This window comes from Doryrhamphus excisus, linkage group LG10, assembly GCF_037039965.1.
Source record: "Doryrhamphus excisus strain RoL-2023G ecotype Guam linkage group LG10, RoL_Dexc_Guam_v1.1, whole genome shotgun sequence".
In the NCBI taxonomy this organism is placed as follows: domain Eukaryota; kingdom Metazoa; phylum Chordata; class Actinopteri; order Syngnathiformes; family Syngnathidae; genus Doryrhamphus; species Doryrhamphus excisus.
Window position 1 is genome coordinate 14,181,744 of NC_136366.1, and position 11,357 is coordinate 14,193,100.

At 40.6% G+C, this 11,357-nt stretch overlaps 1 protein-coding gene across 2 annotated transcripts in view; it reads right to left on the reverse strand.

Annotated features, from left to right (window-relative positions):
* Positions 1-8,775, reverse strand: part of LOC131104411 (leucine-rich repeat transmembrane neuronal protein 4) — an 89,439-nt gene extending 80,664 nt beyond the window's left edge. The window contains exon 1 of one of the 2 annotated variants that reach the window (XR_009119778.2): positions 7,885-8,775. Coding sequence is in view for 1 of the 2 variants with exons in the window: in XM_058051557.2 (XP_057907540.1) it covers positions 7,885-7,888 (4 nt within the window). In the remaining variant the exon portion in view is untranslated. The remainder of the gene's footprint in view (positions 1-7,884) is intronic. The other variant, XM_058051557.2, reaches the window with a different exon arrangement.
* Between the last annotated feature and the right edge of the window lie 2,582 nt (positions 8,776-11,357).

Consider the following 11,357-nt stretch of genomic DNA (forward strand, 5'->3'; position numbering starts at 1 on the left):
CACCGACTTTACCCACTGCATTTGAACTCATCACTCAGAATGAGGAATGGTAACAAACAACACTGAAGGAGAACTGGGGCCTTATGTATTTACTGGCTTGTGGCTGTTTTTTCCAAGTAGAACCCAAAAGCAGAAAGAAAATGGACCATTGCAAAAAAGTTGAGACTGTGGAGTTTAATCCTGCAACATCAAGATGAAGCACAACAACTGGTTAAGCTAATATTAAGGCAGATTATGCTCCAGTGCAAGAGGCGCCAGCTGGCACCCTTCAAACCCTCCGGCGGAGCTTGACGTGCACCTCCCCAAAAAATTTACCTCGCGTCAACGGCAATGCAGATGATATAGCTGTGATTGGTCGGCTTTCTTTAGTACATCATGCCCGGTTCCATCTTGCAGAAGTTGAAGTTTGACTACTGAATACTTTTTTTTTCAAGTCAACCTTTCTCAAATTTACCAGAAATCATACCGATGATTCCAAATGCCTTTGGGAAAATACTCTGGTCTGACAAGACAAAACTATTTTTGGTGTGTGTCCCATTACATCTGACGTAAAAGTCATGCTCGATTTTAGAAAAAAGGACATCATACTAACAGAAAAACATGGTGGTGGTAGTGTGATAAATAGCACCATGACTGTCTGCCAAAAAATTCTAAAGCAGAATGTCTAGCCAAATCTTTGTAACCTTAAGCTGAAAGAAACTTGGGTTCTTCAGCAGGACGACGACACAAAACACACCAGCAAGTCCACATCTGAGTAGCTGATGAAAATATTAGACTCATATTTAAATGTATACGTGATATGAAACATTTAAGTGTGACAAACATGCAAAAATAAAGAAATAAAGAAATCAGGAAGCAGGCAAACACTTTTTCACACCACTGTACATAAGTGGCGTGTGATACCGCTATATTTACAACCCCAGTATCACCGATATTGATGGCATCATCAATTTGAATAAATCTTAATTTGAATGAATTTTCATGACCCTTTTTGTGATTTGCCTTGCAGATTATTAATCAGTTAAAATTCAGGAAGTAATTTGAGCAGAGTTTACAGGTAAATATAAAATACATTATTTTGCACAATAAAGGTTTTTATTCAGAAACAACACAAAATCACTTGAGAACATTGCACATCTTTGTTTTCTCTTCTTAAATAAACAAAGCCTACATTGGGATCAATGTTATCGATATTTCGATCGACACGGCAAGCACAAGCAGTCATACCTTCCAACATAAGCCTAATGGCTCAGCAGAAAAACTTTTTTTACCCTTGATGGGTGTTTATAAGACACAGTGTGCCAGAATTACCCTAATTTCACTCAATTTTATTCAAATAACAGACGGCAGTTCGTATTTTACAGTTTTAGGTAAAAAACAGACACATTTTGGAGTGTACACACTTGCTTTACAATAGCTAAATAAAAGTGCAGAAAATTGGTCAGTGGTTGCGTTGTGTTAAAAAAGGGGACAGAGTCATTTCCATTAAAATCGTTCCTCTTTACAGAGTCACTAATGATCTGTCATTAAAATATATTGATTTCCCCTTGAGAAGGTGGTGGGGGGGGGGTATTCATTACTTATGTGTGCTCCTCACGGCAGCATCAAGTACAGCCGTTAATACCATTATCAAAGTGAGATACTGCATGCCTGGATATAAGTTCTACATGTTTTTTAATTAGTTTACAGACTACATGAAGGCAGGCACCATGCTGGACATGGTACCTTACTTAAATGATTGGGTTGTGTGAACTTACTTGATGCTGTGATCTTTAGATACTTGCAGTGTAGTTTTAGTGGGCTTTGTGGTTTAAGTTTCAGTGTAATCTCTGCAGGATTTGTTAGTGATAATTCCCTGAAATAGAATAGCTGAGAGGCATGATCGAACATATGCTTTCTAACATAGCCATTTCCCTTCTTGCCAAGCATCTGCGGATCCCATATGTGTATTGGATGTGTGTTTGTGTGTGTGTCAAAGAGCGATAGAGTGAAACATCTTTGTTTTTTGTTTTTTTTTAAAGAAAAGTCTTTCATCATGCTTTACAAATGGAGGGCACTGTGAAAGTATGCAAATGATTTGTACCGACTTGCTGATACCTCATCAATCACGTTATTTGCTTTTGAAGAAATTGAAGAATACAATAGTCTGGTGGGAATGGGTGTAACATATTAGCGATACACAAGCTGGACTGAGGCACAATGTGTGGAGGACACAGACGGCCCTCTGTTGCTTTTATTCCTCCCGCGTATAATAGGTCTGTTTTATTAGATGTGACTGCCTTCTCATTCAGTCTGAAGCTGCCTCACAAGACACCTCTCCCCGCCTAACTGAAACCCTATGTGGTTTAATGAGCGCTCCATGCACTAATGCCTCCTCTAATGGTATTCACAAAGGGGCACAAGTCATCCTCTTAGATGTCACTCATGCAGTTTGTCTCTATTACCTTTTACATAATGTACCTCTTGCCATTGCTTCTGTTCTCCTCCTTCATCTATCTTTGTTTCATTCTATAATCTTACTGAATTCATGCAACGTGTCCTTGACCCGCCCTACTTTTACAAATGAGGTCAAATCTACTTCTACTGCCTTGTTGTGTCTTTATTGTTACTTGATATACAAATTTTCTGAAAAAGTCAAATACAGTCAAGGTTTAAAACCTTGATGTGTTTAAAGGCATACCAATAAATGTTCTGCACTAGACACGACTACTTCAGCCTCTCAGTCGAATGCATGAGTGCACTTTCCTGTTGACTTTAACTAAAATTAATTTGGTTATCAAGTTAGAAACTGACTATGTGGACAAGTGACCAGCTCATCGCTGCCAATGAGAAAACTCTGAGAAATGGTAAAACCCATAAAGGAGAGAAACCCTGCACCAGCCTGAGCCTATTAGTCTCCAATTATCTTTGCGATGATGTCAAGTTCTGCCAAGTTTCAGGCATTTCAACAGTTGCTCCAAAACAACACCCTGCCATGTCCTTGAATATGTGCCACTTTTTCTAATACTACAAAAGTTCTGCAAGACTATCCTCATGAAGGCAACGCACACAGATTGTGTGTTTTGTTTTTCTATGCTGTCTGATTTCCCTTGATAGTAACAGCTCCATGCAAGTGAAGTAATATAGAATAACAATAATAACCAGCTCACTCTTTTCACTATCCTGCAAAGTTCTGAGAGTCAGGACTGTTTTCACACAACTCTTATCAGGTTTTGGGTAACTGTGTGTGCTAGTTGTCAAAGTTAATATATCTACATTCAAGTCAGTATATTTGACATACCTTGATAAATCAATGGAATGATAATGCACCAGTCCTGATATAAATGTCACCTTCATAAAGATTAGGAAGAAACGAATACTACATTCTCTCCGAGTAAGTTACAGTTGAACTATACTAAATTTGACAGAAGAAGAAAAGGTATGCAGTGGAGCCCTGGCCATATTATATTTGTATTCATGCCACAAAGACAACATTCAAGTCATATTTCATTTTTCAAAATTAAAATTTCTGTATATTATAATAGATATTATATAATATTCTGTACATTAAACATACGTATATTTTTTCTTTTGTTGATTGTCTGCCAAATGTAACTGTAAACATCTGGATCCCGGGGTCTCACTACATTGAAAACCATCACTGATTCTGTAAATTATATTGCACTGTCCCAATGACATTTTCCTAATTTATTTGAAAACACCACTGTTTGAGCTTTCCCAGATTATATGCACACAGCCATTCTGCATGCTGGTAAACACCATGATGGGTTGTCAATCACAGGTACTTTTGAGCCTATTTTGAGCTTGTCAAGAAGAAGTTGGCGTAAAGAAATGGGACCACAAAGGACAAAGCATTCTTCATGGCCATTACCTGTCTGGAGGTTATTATGTTTGACATTCATGTCAAAACAACTGGTTCCAAGCAAATGTCACTGATGTGAGGATGGCTTAAAGTTGATGTTTGATGATTATAGTACTTTTGATGTCAAACCTATTTTATTTAACTCAACTACACTGAGTTGTCCTGACATGAAGCGTCATGTCCCTGCCATGTCTCTCATTAAGCTACTCGTTCTGTAGTATTAAGAGACGCAAAACATTTAATGATGATGATTTAATCCAAAACAATTTATTAGAAAACCCAGTTCAGCTTGCACAGGATTAGGCATGGGCAGCTTACCAGTTTCAAGGTATGTCACGGTTCAAAAACGCTAAAATAGTCAGTCATACCAAATTTGCGTCAGAGTGTGCGTTCAGGCCACACAGCTAGGAGACCCAGGATGCCTTTGCATGTGTGGGTTTTCTCTGGGTACTCCGGCTTCCTCCCACATTCCAAAAACATGCTAGCATACTAGGTTAATTAGAGATTCCAAATTGTCCTTAGATATGAATATGAGTGTGAATGGTTGCTATATATGCCCTGTGATTGGCTGGCGACCACACCCCTCGCCGAAGACAGCTGGGATAGGCTCCAACACGCCCCCGACCCTCGTGAGGATAAGCAGTAGAAAATGAATGAATGAATGAGTATTTAGCCAAACTATCTGAACAACTAGAGAAGACAAACAAAAAAATGTTTGTTTTACATGACATACCTACATTTACGTACGTGGTACCCCACCCACCCACCCATGCTTTTTCACAGATGCTCTTCTGCCACCTGTTTTTGGAATCGAGCATTCGGGTTGAAAACAATCAATAAACAATACGGAAGTCCATGCCCACACTTAGACTCGCACTTTTCTTAGAGTGTGACTTGGAATTGACCAGACAACCTCAAACCCAGACCACAGCAGGCAGGACAAGAATATGATAAGATCTAATATGCAGTTTTTGTCTAAGAGCATCTGTTAAAAGCTTTAAAGGTTATTGTAATAATGATGAAAATCAATTCTATATTTGACAGGCAGCCAGTATATAGAGGCAGGCACCAGGTTGAGGCTTCCCATGCCTCTTGATCCTTGTAGTGAATCCGGCAGACTACAGTATTTTGTGTCACTTGGATAGACGGTGGAGGATGATCGATATTAGTTGTTGAAGGAGAAGTGAGTAATATGCTCTAATGGCCAGACAGAATCTTTCATCTAGGTACCCAGACAGGTTTTATTCATTAATTCATTCATACCGCTTGTTCTCAATACGGTCACAGGTGAGCTGCAGCCTCCCCCACCAAGCTGCAGGCAAGAGGCAGGGTACACCATCGACTGGTCGCCAGTCACATTCACACCTATAGTCAACTTAGAATCCCCAACTAGCCTAACATGCATGGTTTTGGTATGTGCGAGGAAGTACCTAGAGCAGGGGGGTCAGCTAACCGTGGCTCCAGAGCTGCATGCAGCTCTTCAGCCTCCTTGTTGCGGCTCCCATGCGGAACCGTTTGAAGTATGCAACTCACTGCAAGTCCATAAAGGCATCTGACTGCTGATAGGATGAGCAGCAGGAAGATGGGGAAGAAGCGGAGCCAGTGTGGGCAGTGAGACACTCAAAACACATCTGGGTGAGTGTACTACCCACACAGTAAGCTATCAATATCAATGAGTCCATCCCTAAAAATAAAAACGTCAGAAGAAAGTTTAATTCTGAAAGGACATATTCCTTTGGTTTTGCTGTCAATAATGCTGGTCATTCATTCTCTATACCCTTGTCCTCACAAGGGTCGCGGGCATGCTGGAGCCTATCCCAGCTGTCCATGATTGGCTAGCCAATCACAGGACACATATAGACATTTTTGGAGTCACCAATTAACCTAGCATGTTTTTGGAATGTGGGAGGAAACTGGAGAAAACCTACGCATGCACAGGGAGAACATGCAGAGATTCCAGAGCAGGGAATCGAACCCGGATCTCCTAGCTGTGTGGCCTGTGCGCTCACCACTCTCCACCGTGCAGCCCAAAAATAAACAGTCCAGTTGAAATCGATTGAAAGCTTTGAGTATACAATGACCTAAATGAATGACAATATCCACAGGAACGATAAAATATAGTAATATTCAATTCCAATACTACTGCATTGCTGTCGAGGGTTTAGTATGTTGGTCATCTCTGTGTGGACTCTGCGTGGGCACTCCAGCTTTTCTCCCACATCCCAAAAACATGCATATTGGGTTTCTGGAAACTCTAAATTGCCCATAGTTGCGAACGTGAGTCTACGTTTGTCTATGGGCCCTGCGATTGGCTGGTGACCAGCTCTGGGTATCCCACTCCTAGCATAGGCTCTAGGTTACCCACCATCGTAATGAGGGCAAACGGTATAAAATGGAACATGGATGCATAGTCTCAAGGAAGCCAATGCCACCCTTCCTGTTTCATCTGACATTTCAAGAATGCTGTCTTTTTGGATGCTGGGGGGCGAGCAGAAGGTCAACTATTGTCTACAGTTGGACTAATGTGACCTTGCTTGTAAGACACGGCCACGGTTTGGTAAGCATTTAACATTTTCAACAAGTTTCTTTTATGTATTTTTACATAAGTAAGATAAGAATTTTAATCAGGTGAAATATGTGTGGGATGTGATTTAGGTCACTCTGTACTTTTTTCCACAATGCCTTCAGTGCCACCTCTCTTCTGGCAAAGCAGATCTCTGATGACATGGTCCATGAAACATAAGTGCGTTGCATGCTGTTAATGAAGAACATCACAGTCAGCTACACCGGAGAATAACTGCACCATGTAATTATCAAATAATTGTGGGAAACCTCATAAAACCCACGTGAGATTGAATTTTTTGCGGGGGAGGATTCTTGGTGGGTTAATGCACCTGGATGCCACTATGTTCTTAGATGCGAGTGTAAACTACCTGCATAAGCTGTTGTAAACTTCACTGCACCACCGAGAGCGTACTGACATGCTATTAAACTGGGAAACAAAAAGCCAGGCTTCCATGATTCACCCGACAGGGTTGCTTTTCTTTGCACATAAATTGCAACCCAGCACCTACAGTTGTATGGTGCAGCTTCATGCACTGCTCTTGCTTATATTGATGTGGTGCAGAAACCCGCCGTGGGTCAATATATCATGCTGCCTTACAATTAATGGTATAGCAATACCAGTGAACTTGATCATCTGTACAGGCGACCAGCTTCCAATGGTTTGGGCGATGAGGCTACCACAGTAGGCCGAAGACTGATAAGAAAATATATTTCTATATATTGAAATAGTGCTGTGTGTGTGTGTATGCACACAAGGAAACCAATACAATTAATTCAATAAAACTGTTTTGTCACTATTAAATAAAAAAAAACACAAAATTATACATTTATGGATGCGCTATGACTACACGCATACTTTTTTCAATTGATGAAACACTTTATAGAGAGAGTCCCTTGATAGCATTTGCATAAGTGTTTGAATTCAGAACAGTGCCTACAAATCACTAAAGTTTTACCTCATGAATGTGCTCCAACTGGGTGGTTGGATTTTGCTCCATTCAGATTAAGGACACCCAATAGATTATGCAGAGGGGGGATACGCTTTTAGAACATTGACTGGCTTCCAACGTTGATGTGATTAGCATTCCTGTCCATACCAGTGTGCCAGCCACTCAAATTGGTCAAGAGGAAAAAAAGGATCCTCTCTAATTTGCACTGCACACCTAACATCATTGAGTGCACAAGCTGGGAAATCACAAATGAAATCTCTACTAAACCTTGCAGCCAAGACATGTAGAGGAGCGAAAACAGATTGCACCACTGTTACTGGATATTAAAGCTTCAGCAGACTCATTCCTCTCGCTACTAAAAGACACATTTCCACAATATGACAATGTATTGGTGCAAAATTCAAGACAGTTTTCTCCTGAGAATAAATGTGATTTAGTAGGGAAACTGGCATGCATCTGGCTAGATTATAAAAATATGTTCAAAATAAAAACATTTTTAAAACTTACCCATATCCGCGTATCTGTACAGTCCAACGACAGGTTTTAATGGATTCTGGTAGGCATTTCCACTAACAGGTACTGTCCTAATCCACAAACCCAGGCTGAGCGCACCTGCTCCGCTTTCCTCTTCTGGACCTGGGTGTGTAGTCCGGTTTAAATGTGCACGTTTAACCGAGCACCACAGCACACGTAGCTCCACTTTACGGTGAATAGATTGGTGTTTTTACAGCAATTTTAAAACTCCCCGTCCATGTTTTTGCCGCAAAAAGAGCCACCGTGTCCAAGTTGGAGCCAAAAAGAAATGCCCGCTGCAGCAAGCGCAGTCCCATCCAAGTGGACCATGGCAGTCTCTAAATGCATATAAAGATCCAACACAAAGCCCGTCAAAGAACTTCACCGTTACCGTGATGTGATGCGATTTTCCACACAAAAAGGAGCCCTAGATTCCTCCCCCAAGCAGCTACAAGCCCGCTGTCGTCAAGAAGAGGATGCTCAGTCTGGACAGCGCATGGCGCACAGAGCAAAGTAACGCTGCTTTCTTCACAAGTCAACATCAAAACTCAGAAAATAGTCCAATATCCAAATATCCACCTTTTCTCGTATATTTGCCGCCCTCATCCACGCAGTTTCAATCCGCGTGACGCTGTTATTAATGCGTGCGTCTGCATGCCAGAGCAACTTTAACCACGCAGAATCCGAATGCCCTCTTCTGGCGGCTTCGCGACCCGCGAGCACGTCCGTGGAAAGTGGCTTGAAACGGGAAAGATGATCAAGACATAAATGCACGGCGAATTCATGCAGTGGTATTCAGATCAGAATGCCACACCGGGGCATTGCAAACCGATTAAACACATGGCTGCTTCCTTTTTCACGCGACGCGTGTGCGCATCGTTCAGTCTGTGCTCATTTAGGCAGTTCAGTATCAGGCGTGTTCTGTGATAATATCTCACCTACTTTTGCTTTATATTTAGCATTAAGCTAACTATTAATGCTGCAGCTTGCTGCCAAAACTCATGGACCCTCTTCTACCTGTCCATTGTTGAACCCTTAATCCCACATGGGGTAAACCCACACAAAATACAGTAAAGCAGAGAGCAGGCAATTATGGAATAATAATTATGCCATTATGGAAGTCAATCTCACAACAATATTTAATTTAATATTTACCAAATATGCGCGTTTTTAGCATGCAGGCCACACAGCTAGGAGACCCGAGTTTGATTCCACCTCTGCCATCTCAGTGTGGAGTTTGCATGTGGGTTTTCTTCGGGGACTCCGGTTTCCTCCCACATTCCAAAAACATGCTAGATTAATTGGCGACTCCAAATTGTCCATAGGTATGAATGTGAGTGTGAATGGTTGTTTGTCTATATGTGTCCTGTGATTGGCTGGCGACCAGTCCAGGTTGTACCCCGCCTCTCGCCCAAAGAAAACTGGGATAGACTCGAGCACCCCCTGCGACCCTCGTGAGGATAAACGGTAGAAAATGAATGAATGAATGAACCCAATATTTTGTTGCACAACCTTTTGAAGCAAGTACAGTAATTCTTCGTTAATTGCAGTTCATTGATTGATCCATCCATCTATCCATTTTCTATACTGCTTATCCTCACGTGGGCCACGGGCATGCTGGAGCCTATCAGAGCTGTCTTCGGGCGAGAAGACACCCTGGACAGGTTGCCAGCCAATCACAGGGCACATATAGACAAACAATCATTCACACTCACATTCATACCTATGGACAATTTGGAGTCGCTAATAAACCTGCACTAACCACTCGTCCACTGTGCAGCCTAAGTTACATCATAAGACACTCTCCAACATAAACAACAGGACATGTTTTTTCCATGAGATTTTCAAACATAAAACCATTTCTGAACATGTACTCCTGTGAATAGCGTCTTGAAAACATGTATGTTCAAGTTCAACAGTTTGAATCATGCAACATCGACCTGTGAGAAATTCACAATACAGTAATTAAGTAAATATTGATATAAAATCACAGAGACAGACATTTCATCCAAGAACTTTGGTTGGTGCGCTCATTTAAATCATGCAAACATTTATAACTGTACGTCTGAAAAGAATCTAAATCAAGAATCATCCGGAACCGGAATCAAAAAGAGGAATCGGAAACGGAACTTCTCAAGGTTTTGAAAACTGGGATAGACTCGAGCACCCCCTGCGACCCTCGTGAGGATAAACGGTAGAAAATGAATGAACCCAATATTTTGTTGCACAACCTTTTGAAGCAATTACAGTAATTCTTCGGTATTTGCAGTTCATTGATTCCAGACTGTGGTAAGCAAATATTACTGTAGTTTGAGCATAGAAAACATGTTAAGAACATTCTATTTATGGGTTTTAACATAATTAGAGCCACACCCATATAGTTACCTTGACACTCGTATTTCCCAAAATAGTAGACGTAATACCAGAAAATTGGCATTTGGAGAGTTCCTTGGTTTTTTTTTTTGTTTTATTGCCTGTTCAGTGCACTTCCTGCGTCGGTTATTGTCTCACCAATGTAACATTATTGACACATTATTGACACTTAGTGACTAGTGACAGTGACATATCATGCCCTAAATTAGTCTTTTGAATGCCTTGTATTTGTATTTTCATTGTTTCTACTTTGCTTGAAGATGCTCAAAAATAGGATACGGTACATAAAATGTATATGCTTATTTATTGACTAGTAATAGGCTGTAGTCAACCATGAAACAGCAGTAATTTATTTATTTTGAAAAGCCGTGATAGAATGAAGCGGCAAAGATTGGAACTGCAAAGTGGTGTGAGATGTCTGTACTGCTAAGCTCTTCCTGTATCTCTCAGTGAGACTCCTGCACGTGTCCACAGGTATATCTGTCCACTCCTCATGAGCAAACTGCACCAACTTTCATGTTTGATGAGTGCCTTCTCCAGATTGCATGTTTCAGCTCTTTCCACAGATGTTCAATTGGATTTAAACCAAGGCTCGTAGTAGACCAATTTAGAATACAGAGGATCCCCACAATCCCCGCTATTTAGCATTTACGGCCTTGCAAATTAGCAGATTTCTGATCAAAATATATATTTAGATTTTTTTCTGAAAATAGGCCACTTTTCTGCATCTGCAACATCTCATTCACCCTCAGTCAATAATAATACATTATAGTACATATACATTAAAATGAACACCATACATGTACAACTGTTTATTATATTATATGATTTTGTATTTATGCTGTACTGTAATGATGTATCGTCAAACATTGAGGTTTCACACTTTGCTGGGCTGTCCTTGAAAGCACCATAGTACTGTAGCTGCACAATGCAAAAGTTAAATTTATATGTAACTTATGCCACATAACTACAATTAATCAATCATATTATACTATTATTCATTAGTGGTGGGTACCTATACACGTTATACTTAAACTTAAGGCATATTGATGACAGACAGTTGAGGGTTCTGTGGTTGAATCTAATCTAATAAT